Source organism: Berghia stephanieae, chromosome 2, assembly GCF_034508935.2.
Source record: "Berghia stephanieae isolate SIO BIC M18660-M18661 chromosome 2, UCSD_Bste_1.3, whole genome shotgun sequence".
NCBI classification, from domain to species: domain Eukaryota; kingdom Metazoa; phylum Mollusca; class Gastropoda; order Nudibranchia; family Aeolidiidae; genus Berghia; species Berghia stephanieae.
In genome coordinates, this window is record NC_088361.1 from 3711286 (window position 1) to 3735748 (window position 24463).

Consider the following 24463-nt stretch of genomic DNA (forward strand, 5'->3'; position numbering starts at 1 on the left):
ATAAATCAGTCATTATTAGAAGAAAATATCCTAAGATTATAATCCAAAAGTTAAAGTTTAAAATAAAAATAGATGAATAAAATCCTGCTAAACTAACCAGATTTTAATTTGAAATGTGTAAAAAAGTGGAGAAATAGATTGAATCTATAAATATTATTATTAGCTCTGATGCTTAACACTGGTTAAAAATAATAAACTGCTTTGAATATACTAACCTTAAGGAACATAGCACAAGCAAACGGTTGTTTGACAGGAATGGGAGCACAACAGAAGACATATCTGACTCGTAAGGGTAAAGGAACATGCTCAATTGTTTCAGCAAGAAATTTGAAATCATCTGACTTGCACATGAAAAACATGTCACTGTCTAGCTCACAGCTCATTACAAATATATCCTGAAATATTAGCAGACGACACATCATTAGAGGATGCAAATCAAGACTTCTGGCTCATAAAACCACTATTCAAAAATGATACCATAAAATGGTTTAGGATAATTGAAATATATTTAGGAATTGTGAAAACACAATTTTTCTCACATTAAAATTTTTAAAATTCTTAAAAACATTTTATTTTTAATGATTTTGATATCCTTCAACAATTACAATAAATGAGATAAAAGCATTAAAATCCAGAGGTCACGAGGAAAACCACAATATTTCAATCAGGCCTTCAAACTTGAAACACACACAGAAACACACACACACACACACACACACACTCACACAAATTGAATCATTAGCATTTTTAATTATTTAAAAAAATACTAAGTTTAGAATCGGTGTTGACAATGAAGACGAGAATAGAACAACAATTCTTATGCCTGAAAAATATTCAACTACGTTTCAAGCCACTTTCTTGTTATTTGAGAGATTGTATACAGCAATGAGGTCCCAAATAGAGATCTTTGAACAATTTTTGCACTTTTTTTCTTTTCATGTGTTGAGTTGAAAGGATGACACATACATGTATTAAGAATATTATCCCTCTGAAAAATATTTCTGCATAGAATAAGAATAACATATTTATGATAAGGATATTATGTAAGATGCTGTACTGCGGGCAAGAATCAGACCAATAAATAATAAAATCAAAAGAACCACCAATTGTTCATTGTACCGTAAAAATAACAGACTGTAACATATGCTAATCCATATAAATAAATACTAAAAATTACTTTATTCACTATCCAGAGATAAAAGTTTGTTTGCAAAATTTGTGCCTTAGTATGGTAGAGCTGAAAGATTCTTGTTGCTTCCAAAGTTGCGGGTGTAACAATGACCCATACATTTTTTAATGCTGTGGATGGACATAGGAATAGCGCATTTCCATGGCTTCATATTCATTCCTCCACAAAATGAAACCAATTCAATATGGTACAAGATAATTTTGTACTGGCGTGGTTACAAAATCCAACATTGCCTGTAGCCAGGAGCTCACCACACCTGAGTTAATAAGTGGGGTAATGTGTGTAAAATACCTTACCCAAGGCAACAAATTTGGTGTCAAAGTTTTGTGATCATTGTCATCTGTCCAGTTATTGTTTGAAGACGAGACTGTATTGATAAACTAATGACAACACAAAATAATTTTCGTTATAAAAAATTTCAAAATGTTAGGCATTACTTACAATGAGATTTGATAGGGATGCTTTAGGAAGGTGATAAGCAAACAGCTCAATTTGGTCTGCTGTAGGATGAAGGCCTCCTTGCTGAATAGCAATGAAAAGAAAAAGAAAAAAAAAGATGTTAATCATTATAATCAAAGCCTCCAAACAACCAAAGATTGTTATAAAGAATAATTCTGTTCCCTGCATAAAGTTTGGCTAATGAAAAATATGACTACAAATTCCAATGATTTGAAACAAACTGCACCTACAGTTTTGATTTTGTATCTTGTGATCTAGATATCTATCAGATGCTAAGGGAAATGAAGGGAGAGACTAAATTCACAATCTTTAGAAAAAAAAATGTAGAGAAAAAATATTACTACCTCAAATGAATTCTTAAGAATAAAAAAATAAAGCCGTCCAGCTGATTGACTACTATAATCAGTCTCACCATAATTGGTTCCAATGGTTGACTGACTATTTTCTTTAATACTTCCAAATCTTTAGCATGGAAGGTAGTCACTTCTCCATTCTCATATGCTGTATTGTATCGACCTGCACGACCACCAATCTGCAAGGCTTGGGATGTAGATATCAAGTCCATCTCTATGTCTCCTTTTTCATTTATCATGGGTTTCATCACAGAGTAAAATACCACACGCTTGATAGCTCTGTTTTTGTTGACATGAATGGTAATATTTAAAGAGTTTATTTTCCTATTCATTGAATACATGATAAGTATGGGTGAAAGTTACTCAATGATATTAATCCTGCAAAGGCAGGTGCTCAGAAAAAAAAATCCTGCAACTACCAATAAGAGGAAAAAACAGAAGTGCGGTTAATCATATAAACTACAGTGGTGATCCAGTAGCATTTTTTATGGCGACAGTTGCCGGTTTTTTTCATTTTCGAATTCCGGCCAGACAAAAAAAAAACGGCGAGACCTCTTTTTCAAAAATAAAAATCCGGCCATGCCGGATTTTTCCGGCAAACTTTCACCCATGATGATAAGTAACATATCAAAAGTAAAAAAATTGATTTTAAAAAACTAGAGCATTTATATAGCGCAATATCCACTAAACGTCCTCAAAAGGCTTTACACAGGGTCCCTAGCCAACAGCAACACTTAAACATAAAAGACAAGACATCACACCTGTTAGGCAATGGTACATTTTTTTTGATGGAGACAATGCTGTTAATGACCAGGTACTCATTTTACACCTGAGTCCAGTGAGAGAATGTGAGTAAAGAGCCTTTTCCAAGGACTCAACTATGCGCGGAGAGAGGCTCGAACCCAAGACCTTCTGATCAGAAAGTGACTGTCATACAAGACCACATAGTGACATAAATCTTTTGAAATGAAAATTATTTCAGTGAAACTCAGTTTAAATAACTAAATACAACAAAAGGAAACTTTGTCAATGGACATTTTCTTGATAATCAAAAAAAGCTTTGCACCTGAATAAATGAGACTCAAGCCAGCACTAACTACACGTCAATGGGTAAAAACATAGTTATAACCTTTTTTTAAAAAGTGATGATACTATAGTGCACTTTCCAACATAGAATGTGCTTCAAAGTTGGTATCTTAGCTTATTAGTCTGTGTACAAATGACGTTTTATTTTAAAAGGAGTAAATTGTCTCCACCCGGGGGTCGAGCAGTGTGATGTACCATCTTGTAACAAACAAGCAATGTTGAGAGTGATCAGTGACTGGACTGGATGGTGATAAAGATAGCAAAACTCTGGCCCTGGCATTATTTGATTTTAAAAAAAGGCCCTTTATACTGTTTTACCCCTCTCACCTCTCGACTGGTTTTAATGACTCCCCAGCTACTAGCAGTAATGGATATTGTAGAAGTGATAGCACAATAGAATTTTCAAATAAAGCAATAAACCTTGGCGTCATCATTGATAAAGATCTTTCCATGACAAGCCACGTGAATAACACCATACAATCTATGTACATAGAAATGAAAAAAATAAGCAAAATTCGTAATTTAATACCGAAGCATATAACAGAACTTTTAATCAATTCCTTGGTTTTATCTAAATTGGACTATTGTAACTCCCTTTGGGCGAATTTAACTAAAGACAAAATTAGCAAACTTCAGGTTGCTCAAAATAACGCAGCCAGGCTCATTGTACGCAATAACAAAAAATACCCGTCAGCAACTCTTCTTCTCCGTGAGTTACATTGGCTTCCTGTTGAAAAAAGAGTTGCCTATAAGATTTGTACTGTTGTCTACAAATCCCTGAGCACGAACAGTCCCTCCTATATTAAAGACCTTCTAAACATATATGTCCCCAATAGAAACTTGAGGTCAAGCAATGACCAATCAATCCTTGTCAAACCTAAGCCATTGCGTAAAATAGGTGAACAGTCTTTTCAATTTTCGGCCCCCCATTTTTGGAACTCTCTCCCGTCACACGTGAGATGCTCGGATTCGTTGACAACGTTCAAATCTCGCTTAAAGTTTTATCTTTTTACGTCATAATGTTGCAATATTATTTTCATATTTTGTTGTTGTTAAATTGAATTCGTATCACGTTTCCCTCACACTTGTCTCACTGTAATATGTTTTGTTTTATATCACTGTAAAGCGCTTAGAGCCTGTGACAACGGGGTAAAGCGCTATATAAATGCCATTTATTATTATTATTATTTATTTTAAAGTCATCTGATAGGCAGCGTGTACTATATAAAATGGAAATGTGGGTGCATATGACCTGTTGGGGGAATAAATTAAACAATAAAAAGGGTATTGAGCATGGTGAAACCATGAATATGCACTTCAAATAAATGAGCATATTTATTTTATTTTACTTCAAATTACTCAATATAATATACTTACAAATTCAGACCCATACCAATAGCATCTGTTGCTACCAAGACTTTACATGCATTACTTGTATTGTTAAATTTTTCAGACTGAGCAATTTTGGTAGCTGAAGACAAAAATAAATATAGAAAAGTATGAGGAAAATATCGACCTTGAACAAAGACTGAGATAAAGAGGCATCATAAAGTTCACTAAAAAAAATAAAACTAAAAAAAACCCAGTTCAATGATGGACAGGATTTAATTTACTTTTTCAATCTTCATTAAAATATCTAATGATTAAAATTTTGACTTTTTTCTCATCAATTGAATATTAGAGCTGTTTTTCATGACATGAATACTAATATTAAAAGGTTTATTTTTCCCCATTCATAGAATAAATGATATGGTGATTTTGCCGTCTATCTGGATTTTAAATGATGTAATAATGCTTTTATTGTTTTTGTAACCAGCTGAAAAAGGGTTTTGAACCTAAAACATTCCGTGTTTGGTATTTTGCTCTTTTTTGAAGCTGTTAAGATTCATTCTTGTTCAAAGACTTTTTACAGCCCATAGCTTCCAGCAAGTTAGTATCACTTTAACTTGAATATCATATTGTGCATGTGAGGAATCCAAATTTCTCAAATTCAAAATTCCCCTGTACTACTTTTATTTGCAGCTGTAAAAATGTTATGTTTAAATTCATTATCACAATACTTAAGCCAACAAGTTAATCTTTGACTTTGAAGCTTTAAACAGTTCATGATCAAATACAGCAGCAAAATCTTATTTTTGATAGAATCTGGAATAATATAAATGGATCCAATCTAAAGTAAAGGAATGTTTCTTGAAGAGTGCTGAAACTCACAAGGGGGTAGAGATCCATATATAACAGCACATTCCATATTTAGCTGTTCCAATTGCCGAGTGACGTAATAGATATCATTCTTGTTGAAGCAAACAATACAATCTCCTGGTCGAACATTCTCAAATTTTTCTGCAATGGTAGGGAAAAAAATATTAGTTTGAATTAATGAATATTGCAGTTGTATAGGAAAAGCATGTTGGTTTTTTGTTTGTTTTAAAAAATAAGTTTAACAACACATGCAACACTTTAAGGTCATTGTAATGTCGGAAAAATTACATAAGTATTCGGGGACTAATTGTTTGTATAGTGATTACAAGGCATAAATTTAAATAGAAAATGCAATTTCGGCATAAGGAATCCAAATGCGGCGGCAAAAAGAATTTAATTTTGGCATGCAATTTCATTGGCCACTTATGAATATTAGTACGCACTATTAATAGATACACAACCTCAGCATTGCTGTTTTCTTTTTCCATTCTGATTAGCAAGCGATTTGTGAATTCATTCGCTGTACTAACTCACATTCACACACGAAATGAGACAGCCAGGTCTGATAGCTTTATTTTGTGTAATAGCAGCAAACCAAATCAAGCTGCTTGATACTCGCAATAACCCCCCAACAATGATCTGTTTATCACAATAACCTTATAAACCTATTCCCGACACAGCTCTAGTTATAATGATGTAGTGGTGGTGGTTGTGATAATGATGAAGATGATGATTAAAAACGCAATATATTCAAATCAAAATATAATTCACTGCTGTTTATTTCTTCATAAAATCGGATCACTTAGTTATACTGCTGGAACCCAGCAAGTGACTGACAACAGCAGCTGCATGCTGTAAAAGTGGCTACCTGGACGGGGATTCCCCTTTTTGAGGGTTAAGACACAAAGTATTGCATTTTCGTGATGTAATACAACACCATATCTAGATGACCACTTACATTACAATAATATTAACTTACGGAACAGACAGTACTACTTTCACTTGTTATGTTGGTTCTTTTTTCGTTTTATTGTGATTATTCTGATAGGTTTTATAAGCAATTTAAAATCCCTACCATTTTAAAATAGTTTTGTTGTTGTGCGGACAATAAAAAATTCAAATCTTTAAAATCAGACGTTGGATTCCGAAACTAATTAATGCTTTGTCCAGTCTTAATATTATTACACACAGTAAAACATTCATTTTCTGATTCAACACATTATAACTACGTTTTAATGGTCATAAATGTAATGGGCTGGACATCTGGTATGTTCTCTCCATTTGTATTTTGTATTGTATTTAAAAGATATGGAGATAAGAGGATTAAACAATTTAACACACTCCTAAAGAACATATAAAGCAATATATTGTGTGTGTAGGTTTTACTTCACTATTACAAATAGAAACAAAACCACCGTCATTACACCAAACAACAACACCATCACAGTGGCGTAGTAGATAATAGAAGCAATGAATATGGTAGAAAAAGGTATTCCTCTCTCTCTCTCTCTCTCTCTCTCTCTCTCACACACACACACACACACATACATACACCGATACATCCTGCATATACACACATATTACATACACACGTAAAAGACAGGCTAAGAGAAATGAATCACATTTACACTACACCTAATTCATACCACTGACAACGATATAACATCAACAGTTAGTACAGATAGTATTCCACAAAGGCAAGTTTGACTGGGGAAAATAAGAAGAGGGGGAGAGGGGGGGAGGGGGGGGGTGGGGGAACTCAAACACAACCAAGATAGAGAAAATAATAGTGGCACTTCCTAGGAATTAACAGATATTCAGACATTATTCTCAATAGTCACACTGTACAAGTAGTGCAGCTGGTGAATAAAACTTTCCCACACCAATCAACAGAGACATGAATGAAACAAACCCATTCATTTCATATTTCTTAAATCAGTAACAGATGTGTCTTTAAGAACTATTATTATTGTAGGGCTACTTGCAGAGGGAGTGTATATATATATATATATATATATATATATATATATATATATATATATATATATATATATATATATATATATATATATATATATATATACATACGTTCCTGTTCTACAATAAGTACAACTTCTTCACTCCTTTACCATATTCGTGGGAACGTTTAATGACAAAACTGTAGAATCAGTGTAGTAAAGTGTTCCATGGTCAGTAGGGAGTCCAGGAAATGATTATGACATTGTTTACATTGTATAACTGGTCCAAATTCATCACCCACGATAGCCTAGACATCTCATAGACTGCTAGATATTCCCAGTGAAATTTGATACCCCACCCCTACACTTGTTACATATTTGTTGAACTGAATTAACATTAGTGCAACAGAAAGTAGACAGTTTGTACTATGTACTAGTGTGAATAATAATAAACTGCAACGTCTGATTGTTGTTGTAGAGATTGCAGAAATATTTGATTTAAACGATAAATGTAGTGAAAATGTGAGTCTACTTTGCTGTGTTCCTGAGAAAGAAATATACTGATGATATCTATGATACTTAGTCCACCGTGTGAGGGGGATTTCAATCTATAACATGAGTGATATAGATTTACATTTAAGATAATTGTGGCTTGGCTATGCCATTATTTATCAGACCAATTACACTACTCGCTTCACTGACTGGAGGCACGTGCCATACCAGAGCGCAGGTAAAGAGAAGGAGAGTAGTGACCTCTTGACCCAGCATCTCAACTAAGTGATCCGCTGGTAAACCACTGTGAATTGTTTTTAATAAGCTTCTCACCCACTGCATAATCCAGATATTTCAAGTTTGTTAACCTCTTGTACCTCCTGACCTGAAATCAAAGAAATTGCTCTGAATGTAATGAATGTAAAGAAATTCATGGCAAAATATGGAGGATATCAGTGGAAAGTGACCCTACCCTAAATAATAATGTTTATGATTATTTTGGATTGATTGTTTACAGTTAAACCACAAAACAATGATATTTTGAAATGCCTTATAAAAACCATGAAATTAGGATTGACATCATAATATCACTATGCCTTTATTCTGACATGAAATTCACCACCTGCAATCGTAGGGTTATTCTAACCAAAAATACAAAGCCAATAATAAAACAATCTATAAATCTTACACCATCGGATAAATGAAGCTTAAAAATTCAAACATTACTAATGAATGTAAAGAATAGCTTTAATCAGTAATACATTTCACATTGTCTTCCTCAGATTTCATTTTGTTTTTGTTTGTTTGTTTGTTGCTTTAGGTCTCTTCCAACACAATTGAGGTTATATGAGAGACCGCTGAAACAAAAAAACAAGCAATCTAACAAAAATAGTACAAATGTAAATCAAAATCATAACCTAAAGATATCATAAGCTAAATTATAAATAACCAAGACAAACAGGCAGAAGATTTACAGAAAAAAAAATATCCCCTGTCAAAAATACAATCACAAACCAAAGAAGCAGGATAGGCTAGTAAAGAGAAGAAGAAACGATATCACTATCGGATCGTACACCCATGCGAACATCATAGGTATATGATTCAAGGGTGATGCTCCCATCCAACCACCCGCTCAGATTTCATTTTGTGACAAATTTGGCAAAGTATCATAATAATAATAATAATAATAATAATAATAATAATAATAATAATAATAATAATAATAATAATAATAATAATAATATAATAATAATAATAATAAAAATAAAGATAATAATAAAAATAAAGATAAAAATAATAATAATAATAATAATAATAATAATAATAATAATAATAATAATAATAATAATAATAATAATAATAATAACCATGATGATGAAAGACTAGTTCAGGTAAACTGACTCAAATAGCGAGAACCTTTCTCTTGTGATGGACGATTATACAGAGAAAAATCATCCCGTCTCCTAGAATTTCATCCCCCTTTAAAGGATCACCTAAAATAGGCTCTACAATATTAGTATTTCATACCTCAACTTCCTCTCCTGTACTAAAAGCAATCTCCTTGATTAGGTCTATACTGGCAGCTTCACCACACAAGTGAATTTCATGAGCATAAATGCCTAGTACTGCTCTTGTCCATGCCCAACCTCTTTGTTGATCTTTGATCATTTGAATTTCATCTATCACAGCCACATCATCTAAACAAATAGATTCAAACATAAAGTTTTATAATAGCTAATTCAAAAACTTGCAAGTGATCAAGCGCTTTCTTTCAAAGCAGCAATAGGTAAATCATTCTAACTAATTCTCTTTATTTAATAACCATCTGATTTTTAGTGTTCTTAACTATTCTTTAAAGTTACCTTGTTTATACAGGGTGAGTTAGAGAAATTTTAATACAATCCAAGTTGGAGGCAATATCAAAATATAAATCATAAAACAAATGGAGACCAATTTTAACATAGTTTAAAATTAGACGTCTTGACAGATCCATATAATATATTATTCTTTTGAGTTCATCATGATTGAAAAGCAAACAAATTTGTCCGATGTTCCCATTCATATGAACTTGAGAGAGTTAAGGAATAATACCAATTACAATCATAGCCTAATGGAAGAAAACTATTTTTTATTAAATGGAAAAATTGAATTGTTGAACCAAAAACAATTTGACAAATTGAAGGACGCATTGGGTCAATATAAAAGACTTGAATTACAAGGAGTTGAGAGATTTGCCATCTCCACAGTACAAGCTACATGCTGAGATGGTACACGATCCTTGTTGGCAAATCGACGTTCTTCACCAGTCACCAAGTCACACGGAGTTCCCTGGTATAGATAGATTCAATAAAGGATGAAAAAAACAATCAGCTAATAAAAATGAATTGGATTTACAGTTCTCCTCCTCCCTTCCCCTCCCTCCTCCCCCCCCCCCTCTCTCTCTCTCTCTCTCTCTCTCTCTCTCTCTCTCTCTCTCTCTCTCTCTCTCTCTCTCTCTGTTTGTAATGCAACAAACATATCAAAACGTTATTTCTTTAAACTACAATAAAATGGTAAATTGTAGGTGCTTTTACAGTGACTCATAATATTCATAAATAACATTTTCAAAACAAACAAAAAAATAGGAAGAGAGCAAGTACTGAATTCAGAATAAGTGTGATCAGAGGCACCTGAGTATTTGCATCATGGGATAAAAGTTCAAATGATCAATTAGCCTGAAAGACAGACCAGAGAACCAGTTTGCCTGAAAGAGACTCTAATTTATAACAAGTATTCACCACCTTAAACTTAAATGGCCTGGCAATAAGACTCAAGATGATGACAGTTCATTGTTATAACCAAAATACCGGTACCGCTGGCATATGCTAGTGAACTTTCACCCATGAGTTGCATAAATCTAATACTAAACTTCAAATACATACCCTTTCATTTGATTTGGCGTAGACTTCTGATGCAAGGAGTTTTAATGGACCTAAATAAGATCCTGTTTTGCTCTCAAAAAATCTTTCAAGAGCATGATGAGTTTTCCCACTATTTGTTGGACCCGCATGGAAAATGAACTTCCGTTGAATTGATCGAGCCTCTGGATACCTATTGTTGAAAAAAAATAAATAAGAATCAAATTACTGCAAGGCCATCAATTATATCTTATCATAAAATGAATTAAAGGAGGCAGATGGCTTTTGTTGTCAAATAATGATTCCTTCTGACAACTTTACTGCCAAATAGGTAGTGGATGTTTGGGGTTGCTTTTACTTGTACTGTCATTTGTATGATTGTTATCAAAAAGAACAGAATACAACCGTGCCGAGTTGTGTTATTTGGTAAAGAAAAATCAAAATCCATTTTCCTATAGCTTTTGAAATGAGAATATTATCTAAAAGGGCTATCAAACCATTTGATAATTTAAAAAATAATTTAAACCAAAATATTGCTATGGTTAGAATGAGGGGAGCCTGAGCTGCTTTGAGAAAGAGTAAACTGATTTATTTACAAAATTTCAAATTATTGAAAGGCACATAACTACTGGAAAACGGAATTCAATGACAGAGAAAATCTAATCTTATTCATTAATCCAGTTACCAGTTTGCAGGTAATTGTAGGTCACTGATTTTCTTGAGGTCCTCCATACACTCAAGGTGAGGAAATATCTGGTAGCAGTGTTTCAAAAAATATGGGAAGATATCATCCACATGACCTGTAAGGAAATAGATAAAAATGAAATGTTACACAATGCCAGCAAGTCACACACCAGTTTTCGGATTTTAATCTCACAACAGTACTGTAACCCAATATTTCGGCTTCATGTAGAAAAAAAATAACCTTAAAGGTCTGAAAATAATCTTGAGTTATTATCTAATGAGAGCAATTTGGAACTTTCCAACTCCCTCTCCCTTTTCATTGTCAGTAATTCCTTAGCATCATCTCTCAAAATATTTTTTTTTTTCATCATCAATTACTCAGCCAAATAATGAAGTGTTATTGTGTATCTTTTCATAGCTGTAATATAACAATACGACACAGTAGTCAAAGTGTGCACTACACACAGAATTGACATCTAATTTATGAACTTAATAACCAATCTCATCAATCAGATGATTAAAGATGACCCACAGTTCAGTGTGTTGGTATAATTGATCTGAAAGGCATATTTTACTTAAAAGCATACCAGGCATTACACACTAAAATCTATATTCCAGACAGAATCAGATTCACTCTTTCTCGTTACTGGTCTGGGAAAACTAGTCATTAAGTAGTCCTTAATTGTAGGAAAGGTTTTGAATACAATAGTCTGAAGATAGATAATATCAAAGATTTATGGCCTAGCAGATGAAACCCAGTCGCTCACTACTCAATAAGTAGAGCACCTAACTGACAAGTAAACAAGACCTGTTTAGATCCACACTTCAGACTCTTAGTTCATCCACATAAATTTAAATAGATGGGTACCTATTAAACAATTACTTTGCTTTTTTCTTCTTTTTTTTTAAATTTTGCCATTGAGTATTTTCATTTAATTGATGTTGGATTGAAAGGTCATTGATTCTGGACCCAGTGGAGAAACTGTGATTCTAATATTTTTTGTTGTTTTTTTTTACCTTAATTTTAAAAGCTTCTATAACAGCCGACTTAAGAACAGAGGTGTCCCCTTTTAAATAGCCAAACATGTGCTGCAAACTAAAATCTTCCAAAGTACTTCAAAGAAATAAACAAATCTAAGAAAAAGAATATAAATACTTAAACCAAAGACAAAAAAATCCAAAAGTGACTTTGTAAAGCGCTTTGAGCATGTTTAGTGGATATTGCACTATAGAAAAGCTTTGGGGTTTTGTTTTTTGTTTTGTTTTTTTGTTTTTTTTTTGGGCGGGGGGGGGGGAGGGGTTAACAAAAAGAATCATCAATGCAAATAACAAACATTATACCAGACCAGTAGAGTGCAGGAGAGTTGTCTATTTATTAATGAGAATAATCAAGTGGAACGTTTAATTTGGAAATCACGGGAAAGCATTGCCAATATATTTGATGCAGAACAAGCAAAATAAATGTTTGTTTTTGTTTTTAAGGGTTTTACGGCGCTTGCAACACATTTAGGTTATATCAGCGCCAGTAAAAAGGAAGAAAATGGGATAGTAAAATGTTCTAGAATTACAATTGAAGCATCCAAGAGAAAGCAAGACATAGGGGAACTGGGAACAAATAGGGATCAGATGTAGATTCCAAGAGCAGACCACCAATGTACTTAGTTTGAGATCACCTATAAGTCTCATCCGGACACAAGAACAAAGTCCAACCAAGAGGAATACACTCAAATGCTTACATTATACATTAAAAGTAAACAAATATAATAATACATGACAGAGAGATGATTTACAAGGAAAAAAATATCATCTCCCAAAACACTAACTATGCATTTGACTGTTTCCCTCCCAGAGGACCCCGACCAGGGCCAGGAAAAAAAACTAAGTAATCTCATTCCAAGACAAAGACAGAAAGCATGTTGGAAAACAGATATAAGGGGATAGAAGACACAGCAAAGTACCTCCCTGCCCACTATGGGAGGTCAGAATCCCCACCCACAAGCAAAATAAATCATCTTGAAAATTAACAACACAAATCAACTCAAAATAAGTTCTCAAAAAGACATTGTTATAATTTAACTGGGATATTAAGTGCTTACAGGTGGTTACTCAAACTTATCTAATGATGTAATGTATGTAAAAGTGCCTTTTACTTGCACACAAAAAAAAATCAAGCTATGAAAAATGGTTAGTTTGATCATGTTGTTATCTCTCTAATAATGGACATGACTATTGTTTACATTTGTTTAGCTTCTTTTCATAATGTATTCATACAGGAAGTAATCCTTCAGAGCCATGAGGCCCATGGAGCCAGAGTTAGCCCCCTTTCTATAGCGTGTGAAACAGACAATAGCAATGGTTTGTTTTCTATCCTTTGGATAAGACGCTAGTCTATTGCAGAGTATTTTCTGCCAGATAAAACAGAACCAGCTACCCAATCACTGCTAGATGGACAGGAGGGGCAAAAAAAAAAATCTAAACTTCACTCCGATCGATCTTGGTCCCTTTGTGTGTGAAGTGAGTGCTCTACCAACTGAGCTATTGGGACCCCCAATGTATTCATATTCATAAACAGATTAAAAACACTCCAGTTCCTTACCAGAGCCTTGTAAGATGTCACTGAACACAATGTGAAGATCAACTGGAAGATGCTTTGAGGTGACGCATAATTTTCTAAAACTTATATATGCTTGGTGGAATAAGCGATCTGCAAACAAACGATGTTATTTTAATTATTGAAAGGTCATATATTAGGTGCACAAATTAGCAGGTCTGATAAACCAAATGCAATTATGGACCTGATTTAACATTGTTGTAATGACAATTTCTTGCGAAAGTTTAATAGTCTTTCCATTACAACAATGAGATCATAACAATCAAGGTTATCTGACCTGCAAATAAGTATACATTGGTCACGTACAAACTAAATAAGTAATACACTATCAAACCCTTTCTAAAGAATAAAATGTGAAGAATGAAATGATTCAACAATTGTTAAATATTCTTGTGCTTTTGATAGGATAATATAAATAATGAATAAAATAACACCCAATCAGCCGGTATAATCAAGCATTTGTATAATTTCACTATTACTACTCTTTAAGCCAATTCTTGATGGTGACACAATCCACGTCAAACATCTGAAAAATCACAATATATTTTTAAGAGACCTGCCGACTTGAAATTTTTAAAATTCTTAATTTTTAGAAGATAAAAATTGTACTCACTATAGTTAACTTTAAAAATTAAAAAAATTACCCTCACAAGGATTAAATAACACTTCAAAATCCTTAAAATTATGTAGTCTGTCATCTAATTTCATTTTCAATAGGTTCTAATGAGTTGTAGATGCTCACAAAATTCTGAACTTGGAGCCAAAATTTCGTAATTCTAAGATATTTTCATAATAGTAGGCAGATCTGATATAATAGATATCAACAAGAGATAATTTTAATAAATGTTTCCTGGATAAGACCAATTTAAATGATAAATAACCAAATCTCTGATGTTAAGACATGGCAATGATTTCATGTCAACCCACCTCAAAAATTACACGTTAAACAGGAGTAGGTGACTTTCAAAACGTCCTAAGTCACATCCTGATAGAAAATGAGTTAACATTCTCAAGCTATCTTTTGTGAATATGCAACTAAGGCATATGAATAAATAAAACACAATGGTTATTAAAGTTACGTGAGTGTATTTCTAGGGTGGTAAGTGCCATAAACAGCTTAAGCTTAATTTCATGATTGAATAAAGCCACTGGCATTCTACAAATTTTTTTTCCTGAGACAATTGAGTGAGGTTCTTAGTTTTTATGAGCTTGTTCTACGGCTACCTGAGATGACTAATTTGGGGTATTTGAATTTTAAAAAATCTTCTATACAGGCTTGTTGTGGATTTAGATTTCTGTACTTCTTGTTTTCAATCTTAGATTCCTATATTTTTGTCTTTGGATAGATTACAGTTTACATTAGAGTGTCCACAAATGTATTTGACAAATTCATTAATTATCATAATTACTGAATCACTTACTATCCAGGCTATTTTCAACTGCTAGTTTTCTCACTTGCTCCCGATGGTAAAACTGTTTAAGCAATGTCAACATATTTTCTGTTGAAATATGAAAAAGCAAACAATAATAATAATAATAATAATAATAATAATATAATAATAATAATAAATAATAATAATAATAATAATAATAATAATAATAATAATAATAATAATAATAATAATAACATATATAATAATAATAATAATAATAATAATAATAATAATAATATAATAATAATAATAATAATAATAATAATACTAATATAAAAAATAATAATAACAACAACAACAATAGATTTTACAATATAAATTTACCCCTTTGCTCACCCAAATGGACTCAACTTTTAAGCAACCTCACTTTAATAACCAAGTTTTTAAAAAAATATTAACCGGTCGGTTGACAGAACACCCGATTGCAGCCGCCTATTTCCAACCCCGATCACGGCAGAACGCCCAATTGCGACCGGTGATTCCACATATCTAGTGCTTTGTTTTGAAACTCTTGTTAATCGGGGAATATACATTACTATATAAAAAATGCAAATTTCCGAAGGTACGAGAAGAATGAAAGTGAAAGTAACTTTTTACCAAACCGATTTTGACAATTATTAACAAGGTTATGATTTTTTTCAATTTAGTCCAAAAAACAAAGTGAAAAAAAAAAAATAGCCTTTGATTTCCTAAATTCTTTGGTTCTTGAGACCATGTCAAGCGATGATGACGATGTTGGTAGTGATTTTGATGATGAATCGGACACTGAAGTTAATTTTGAAATGGAAGAGACATTGCTAGAACCCGATATTGATGAAAATAGTGATCCAGAACCAACCCCAGAGTGGTCAGACTCGGAAATCCTAAACAATGTCAAACTAGAAGATTTTTCGGTATTTTCAGGCCAAACATGTGTCTTGGTATCAAAATGTATATAAATTGTACATCTAACACAATTTAAATTATGAAAATCCCATAAATAAAGATGGTACAAGACAGAAAGAGAAGAAAAGGAAGGAAATGGTGGTGGTGGTATTGGAAGAGGGAGAGTAATAAGAGGAGGAGGGAGGTGACAGCGAACTAACAGTCATACAGTTAAAGAAGTAACCAAACCATTAGACTTTACATTTAACTAAATTGATGAAAGCATAGGATCAAATGAGTCTATCTAGAGAATGATTAAACATAGCATCAAAGTTGCCTTGTCTCTCAAAATTGGTCTAACCTAAAAAAAAAAAAGCAAATGCTCTCATGGAAAAATTATTTTTTATTAACTTTATAGTGGGCCAATGACAATTTCACACATGCAATCAGGTGTATAGAATAGAATCTCAGAGGGAAAATAAATTTGGACTAATTTGACCTTATCACAGTCAAAATATAATGTGCACTACCTTTATTTATTGCACCAGAAAGCTCTTCGCCAACATTGATATCATCAGCACTCTTTCGTATTGGTGTGATTGGTAGTGGTTTAATAATTGATGACAAAGATCCTCTGTGATTTTTCGATTTATATCTCTTGAAACGAATAAAGTTTTGGATATGATTATCGGGCAGTTGCGTCAAGCATGGCGATAATCTCAAAAGCTTTCTCAATTCTTGGGTGATGTTTCTATGTAGTCGTATTGCATTTGCTGACAAGCGAAGAGCCATGCCTAAAATGGTTTACTGCCACCTCCTTACAAATCTGAAAAAAAATAAATTATCATTTGATAAGCATAAGCGTGAGCTGTTTAATTAAAAAGAGAGAGTACAGCACAAATGACTCAATAGAACAACACTACTTTAACCGTTAAAGTGCTGAGCTATTTTCACCTTATGCAATTCCCAGTGCTGAAGGATTTTGGAGATTTCATTTTAAAGGGGTTGATTTCATGAAAAAATTCATTAAAAATAAAATAATGAAGCATACTCAATGAAACTTTCAGGATACCTAAAGGTATGACAAAGCATAAGTGACATAACTGATTATGAAAACTAGGTCACATGACTTTGGCGGCCATCTTGGAAAGCTCATTAATATGCAAAAAAAATACCTTAAGCATGATAACATTGCCTTTTTGTGAATTATTGTGATGTTGAATACGTGAATAAACTTGATGTTGCAAAAAAATGAGTGGCTTTCATCAATTTTAATATAAGAAATAGGAGGAGATGAACTGACAAAAAATATTGTATGAATCCCAGAAAACAGCAAATTAAAAAAATTACAATGGAAAAAAGTCTTTTAAAATCCAAGGGACTCTTAAATCCACCCAGGTCATTAATGTTACTCGGTCCAACACCATTCTAGTCAAAATCCACCAACCATTTTCTGGGATTAGCTGTCTCCTCATTCAGTGTTTCACCTCCATTATGTAGCAATGACTATCCCACACAAATCTTTGGGCCTCTTTTTCGCTCACGAAGTGCCCGAATTCGCGACAAAATATGGGACGAAGCCGTTTCGTATATGCTATTTTAAAAAATTAATTACAACGCTGTTTATCGATGGATATGACTGAAAGTTGGCACACAGTTAGAAAAAAGGTCATTTTAGATTATGTCAAGCGAGAAAACAAGCGAGAAAACTCGTGCGATTACCAGAAGACCGTTAAAAATAGATTTTTACTCTTTGGAGTAAAATATTTCTAAAACTACCGGGCGTGTAGGTTTTGTCGCTGACAAGGTAATACATGAACATTTCTTCTTTTTGGTTGTAAAATTTCATATGAATATGACGAGTACTTTTCCTGTATTTTACAAAACACAAGCCTAATTTACTCTTCATTAGTAAAAGACAAAGCCATTTTGCCTCCCTACACCCGAATCACAAGTTCAAAACGATTTGGCACCAAACTGAGCGGCTGAGCAGGTCGTGGCAAAGCACTCTCTGATTGGTTGACCTCGTTTAAAAGTTCATGACTAGTCAAAATGTCTGCGCAGTCTCACTGGCAGAGGGGTGTTTATCGTCTGCCATTGCGTTTGGGTTCAATAAACAGCTGACACTTTGACTGTTAAATTTACAAGAATTTAAGAAATTATAATGTTAAAAGTTTTCGATTGCAATATGATCTACAATCTCAGCATGGGTTTAATTATTGTGTTCCAAGTCACGTTCCATCAGTAACCTTTGTCCCCTTGTCCCATTTCTCTTTTCCTTCTATATTTCTTTCGTTTATGTAGCAATCTCCCCCCCCCCCCCCCCCCCCCCCCTCTCTCTCTGTGTGTGTGTGTGTGTGTTATATACCATCCAGCTCTAAAATTATATGTTAGAACTCTTCTAATGTTTTCATCATATTCTCTATCAGATTTGCCATAAAATTGCCAAATTTCAATCTTTTAATCCACTTATTACGCAAGATACAACCAAAGGTCGAAAAAAAATGCCGAAAAAGCGTCCCATATTTTCGCGTTTTTTTCCTCTTTGTGGGTCATCCAAATAAATGACATCTACCTTTGAAACTGCATAACTTGTTTATTTACTAATGGATTTTCAAAATTCAAAAACATTATTACTCAGTGAGAAAAACATTTTTCATAGTCATTGCTACATAGTGCCGCGCTCCCTTCTTATCGGCTCCTATTTGCCCCATCACCACCACTCCATCTTGCAATCATCCCTTACTGAACCTTCTTCTTCACCCGAACTGCCGTACTCACTGCTTTCATTAACATATTGATCGTCAGAATCAATACCATGTTTATCTACTTCCCCCCTTATCGTCAGAATCCATCTTGGAATGTAAACAATGTTGCCATGACACACACACAAAAAAAAAGAGAAAATAACACAAATTTTACAGAGAGCAAAATCATAATAAATCATCAGTAGTTTCCTTTGATCCAGGGATAATTTCTAAATCGTTGACGCTTGACAGTTGAAGCAGTTTTCCTTTCTTTGGTGTTATTTTCTCTCTCTCTCTCTGCTTCCCTCATTGTGTGGCTATGTGGTCTTGTATGACACTCGTTTTCGGATCGGAAGGTCCTGGGTTCGAGCCTCGCTCTGCATATATAGTCGAGTCCTTGGAAAAGACTCTTTACTCACATTTTCTCACCGTACTCAGGTGTAAACGAGTAACCTGGCAGTTAACAGCGTTGTCTCTGTCCGAAAAAATTGTAATATCGTCTAACAGGCGTCATGTCACATCCTGCATTTTAAGTGTTGCTGTTGGCCATGGACCCCTTGTAAAGCGCTTTGAGCACGTTTAGTGGATATTGCACTATATAAAAGCTCAATTTTGCAAAGGTGATGCTATTAACTAATTTATCGAGAACAGCCAAGATGGCAACTCTGTCTCTGTGGTGTAGTCAAAGCAATATGGCAGCAGGGACCTCTCTCCTTAACCAATGCCAAGATTTTGTCTCCCTAGCCAAATTGGTTGATTTTGGTTATAGAGACCAAAATCTTGGTCTCCCTAGCCTCAGATTGTCACAGTCCCAGTTTGTCACAGGCCCACGACTCTGCCTCGACTGTGCCCTTTGCATGTTGAAAGTTATTGACACTCTCAATCTCAAAATCAAAAAGATTAAATGAGTGATTGATTGATCGATTGTATTAATTAAATTTTATTTTTCAATTGTTTTCATGAAAGGACATTCATTCTTAAAATTTTACAGAGTAAATTGCTTTGATTTTCATACAAAATGAAAAAAAACAGTACGACACAAGCTGAATTTACATTTTAGAGGGACTATCTCTACACTGCCAGTTTGAAGGTGGAGCACGAAAACTTAAGTTACAACTGCAGTGTTAAAGTGGGAAGTATACCAGTTTGTCACAGGCCAGCCCTGCCTCGACTGTGCCCTGCGCATGATGGAAGCTATCACTGACACTTTCAAAAAGAGTAAATTTAAATGATTGATTGATTGATTGTATGAAGTGAATATTATTTTTTTATTGTTTTCACGAAAACACATTCATTGTTAAAAATGTACAGAGTAATTAGCTTTGATTCGCATACAAAATGACAAGCTGAATTTAAGATTAAATAAGAGAGACCATCACTAGACCACCAGTTTAAAGGTGGAGAATGAAAAACTTAAGTTAGAACTACAGTTAAAGAAGACGTCTAGTAATTATTACTCTCATCAATACTCATATACTTAAATTAAGTAAAAAAGAGTAAACTGAATTGAAGGGCTGAAATGAATGTAGGCATACAAAAAAAATATTCTAGAAAACAAATAATCTGGTATGCAGGACAGAGGCCACAAAAAAACTCAAATAATTGTACATAATTTTGTGCATCAGATTTACAGATTAACATTAACAAAGAAATCGTCTGGCCAACTTGCGCTAATCTGGAGGCTGTGACAAACTGGGCCTGTGACCGTGACACTGGGCAGCCTCCCAGTTCCTGGGCCTGGGCACTGGCATTATCATCATCATATCATCAGTAGTAGTAGTAGTAGTAGCTAGTAGTAGGCAGTTTAGTGAGCAGCAGCAGTGGCAGTCAAAGTTTGACCCAACTCGCCCATAGGAAAGTTGTGACTGGAAATTGCCGTTCGCGTTTTGGGGGGTTCAATTAAAGATGCATAACTTCGTTATAAAGAGGAATATCGCAGATATTTTGGTATCATTATTTTCGTCTTTCAATTTCCTTTTAAATGGTGCCAATTAAGGAAAAATCCAGTAATAATTCCAGAGGTTATATGAAGTTAAAATTTGGCAATTTTCAAATGCATTTATTTTTTTATTTACCGCGTGTGTTTTTAAAATTTAAACGCTTGTTTTTAGAATAACATCTAAACTTTATTCATGCCAAATATCAGGGCTCTATATGGATGCGCAGACACCTTTTAACTCTGCGCCGAAATGCCTTGTTTACATTATCTTCTCATCATGGCTGCCGGGCGATATCGATATTCATATCGATATTTTAAATTAGTTATGTATTATGTAAAATTTGGTCCATAATATTTTCAGTACTATTATTTACTATGTTTTTATTTTGAATACATAATTTCAAACTTTATTTATAGGCATTTTAGAGTTTTTGTTTTAAAAGTTGGTATATTTCTTCTCTTTGTGAAATCCGATATTAATAATATCGATATTTTAAAAATACCAATTGCTTTATTTAATTTTAATTTTACTTTGCCATCAAGTCATCAAGTTTCTTTCCCATATGTTTAGATATGTTTATCATTTGTATCCATATTCTGAAGGCCTTAGCCTTAATAATTATTATGGTAAGAAGTTCTATTAGTTTTGACACCCCCATACATTGAGAGAAGGGGGGGGGGGAATAAAATTATATTAATTGTCAGTTCAAATGATGTAATAGCAATAAACCCAAAGTGGTTCAGCAGAATTTTTTAAAGTATTAAAAGCCAGTACTTTCCTTCTAATTATAATAGGGAATCTGTTTCAATTTATTTGAACTTTTTCAATCTACCAATTAAATTGCCATAGGTAAAAATAAACTCATTATGTCATTACACAACATGTTTATATCTTTTCATTTAAATACTCTCAAACCCTTTTTTATTATCTCTATATATTAATTAAAAGAGGGTAATTATTTGCAATTGTTTCAGTGAGATATTGGGGATAAATCCAAAAGTGATAGAGCAAATTGTTTCTTACGTCTAGCCGAGTGTTTGATTATGTAACATTTGCGACATATTATGTAATGTGTTAATTTGAAATGTTTATCTTCCTCTTTATTAATGTAAATGCATTGTCCTCGATAAGACGAACATTTTGGTATACAATAAGAACTCCATATTGACTGTTTTAATCATTTTTTATTAACATCACTATCACTATCACGCGATTTCGGTCACGCAATGGTAATTTTGGGGTAAAAATCGGTCTGAAATTTCAGACTTTGAACTGCCATAACTACATTTCTAATCAAGATAGAAACAAAATTCAAACTGTTTTGTAATCTGTGTTGCCAGCTCTTTCATATGACATTGGTTTCAAGTGTGTGAGGTACATTTTAGAATTTCTATTAAACTCCCTACTAGATAGTGAGCTGAGCCGGTGTTACCAATACTTAGCTTCTATAACCAGGACAAATAATTCGTTTGGACAGAAAAATAAATAAAAACTTACCGCTTACCGTCAAAAGCAGTTTAGATTTGAAGATACATTTGTTTTCTATAAAAAAACATTCGGTACTAGACAATCCTTGATGAATTTCAAAAGTTGTGTTTGAAATTATATCCTAAATATTTAATGATTCATTCCTCGCTAAATCGTGTGTTTTTCTCGTCTGACCCATAGGTTGGTGCCCCCTAGTGCCAGCCGCCTGCCGCGCAATAGCCGCGCACAACAAAGGTTTTTTAAAAAGTTTATTGAGAAAAGATACGGAAAAAAGTGTCCCTAGATAGGTATGCAATTTGGTGCATAAGTGCAGTAAAAATTGGTGCGCAAAATTAGTTCGTAGAGGATGCGAGACTGTGTGTGTGTGGTGTGTGTGTGTGTGTGTGTGAGTATGTGTGTGTGTGTGTCTCTTTCTTTCTTCCTTTTTTTTTGGGAGTGCCTATGTACACGGTAACGGGGGATCTAGCCTCAGGATCTATGTACACGTAAACCGGTTTACCGTTGCAACATTCTGTCAGTGATGGTCCTCGCTGTCGTGACCGCGCGCTCGTGTGTGTGTGTGTGCGTGTGTGTGTGTGTGTGTGTGTGTGTGTGTGTGTGTTTTTTTTTAAATCAAAACAATTTTAACCATTGATGGCGAGATTCCATCTTACACTCCCCAAACTCCAGATCTTAGTCTTAATGTTATCATTAAAAGACAAGCTTTGCGATTTATGGTTTAATTGAAGCCCGAGTCGAAATATACTCTTACTACTGCTCTCTTGGTGGAAACGATTTATTCTGCATAAGCAATCTGGAGAAAAAAATCAGTGTCACTGGCAAAGGGTTAATTGCAGTACTCCTGCATCCAGTGAGACTCCTACGGCACTTGTTAATCATAAAAAAGGATATAGCAGCAATCAACAATACTAAGGTGAAAAAAAAAGAAGAAAAAAAAGGTGGGTAGGGGGAAGAGCAAACCCAGTAGCAATGCAACCTTTTAGCTGCGAAATTCGATCTTTGACCTAACACCAAATCTTCTATCATCAAAACACAAGTAACGGCAAAACTATTATAGACAATTGAAGTCTGAGTTGCGATAGTCTGACTACTCTCTTGGTGGAAACGCTGTATTCCCCGTTAACAATAATAAAGATAAAAGCAAACTACTATCTAAAAGCAAAAAATTAGCTTCGCTGTTAAGGGGTTAAGAACACCTGCAACTGCAACTGCCAGCATCCTTGAGATGTCTACGTCACCAAGGTCACCAATCGACACGTCTCCCTCTCGTCGGCATGCACCCCCCCCCCCCCTCCACTCTCACGGTGGTGGTGGCGGCGGATAAAAAAGGCCTTTTTTTTCTTTATTCAATCAACTTGACTGCTGGTGGACCCTAGGCCTCTCTACAAGTCCAAGAAATAATACTCACTTTTTCTCTTCGCCAACGAAAATATCTACCCCCTACCGGTCTAATTATTTGTAGCAGACGACAAATTTCTCAAAAAGGTCACGTGACACTGTAAAAACAACACAGGAAGTCCATGAAAGCTTATTTACGACATTTCCTTTGAACCGTGTAAACAACAAAATTTCGTTTTCATTCGACTCAACGGGTCAGATTGGCCGGTATTTTTTTAACGAAATAAGTTCTGAAAAATCAAAATGTTTCTTAGAAAGTTGAAAGATGCTAGTTTTTGAAACAGAGGTAGGTTTTTAAAAAAAATCTTTATATTTTACGTGAATGCATGCTCAAGGCGAGTTGGACGTGCAGCGGAGGTTGGTAGGCCAAAGGCGAGGCTCTCTAGTAGTGTCCGTGAGTTCAGTCTGCAGGCAGGGTCGGTCCGGGCAGGAGATAACTATCTATACAACGATCTTGTTGATTGAAATTCTATTTGAAAGCATTTATTCATAAAATCACTCTGCCTTACCTGATATTAGGGTTTAGAATCTCTTTAACTGCAATGTGGCTTTAAACTTTACTTAAATTTCAATTTCACTTTCACACACAAGGGCGCGGCCATGTTTTTCAATGACTTTTGACCTTTCGCCGAAATATATCAACCGCATTTTCGTAAGAAAAAATT

The 24463-nt window shown here is 34.0% G+C and overlaps 1 protein-coding gene across 2 annotated transcripts in view; it reads right to left on the reverse strand.

Moving 5' to 3' along the window:
- LOC144964181 (ATP-dependent RNA helicase SUPV3L1, mitochondrial-like) overlaps positions 1 to 24428 on the reverse strand; it is a 28083-nt gene extending 3655 nt beyond the window's left edge. The window contains exons 1-14 of one of the 2 annotated variants that reach the window (XM_078898148.1): positions 24308 to 24428; positions 16756 to 17051; positions 15350 to 15427; positions 13914 to 14021; positions 11319 to 11433; positions 10658 to 10826; positions 9953 to 10064; positions 9264 to 9433; positions 8070 to 8121; positions 5299 to 5427; positions 4465 to 4558; positions 2061 to 2280; positions 1631 to 1711; positions 216 to 395 (exon numbers count right to left, since the gene is read on the reverse strand). In XM_078898148.1, the coding sequence (XP_078754274.1) occupies positions 216 to 395; positions 1631 to 1711; positions 2061 to 2280; positions 4465 to 4558; positions 5299 to 5427; positions 8070 to 8121; positions 9264 to 9433; positions 9953 to 10064; positions 10658 to 10826; positions 11319 to 11433; positions 13914 to 14021; positions 15350 to 15427; positions 16756 to 17017 (1770 nt within the window). In that variant the 5' untranslated portion in view covers positions 17018 to 17051; positions 24308 to 24428. Of the gene's footprint in view, positions 1 to 215; positions 396 to 1630; positions 1712 to 2060; positions 2281 to 4464; positions 4559 to 5298; positions 5428 to 8069; positions 8122 to 9263; positions 9434 to 9952; positions 10065 to 10657; positions 10827 to 11318; positions 11434 to 12658; positions 12679 to 13913; positions 14022 to 15349; positions 15428 to 16755; positions 17052 to 24307 lie in introns of those variants that run through there. The other variant, XM_078898149.1, reaches the window with a different exon arrangement.
- Between the last annotated feature and the right edge of the window lie 35 nt (positions 24429 to 24463).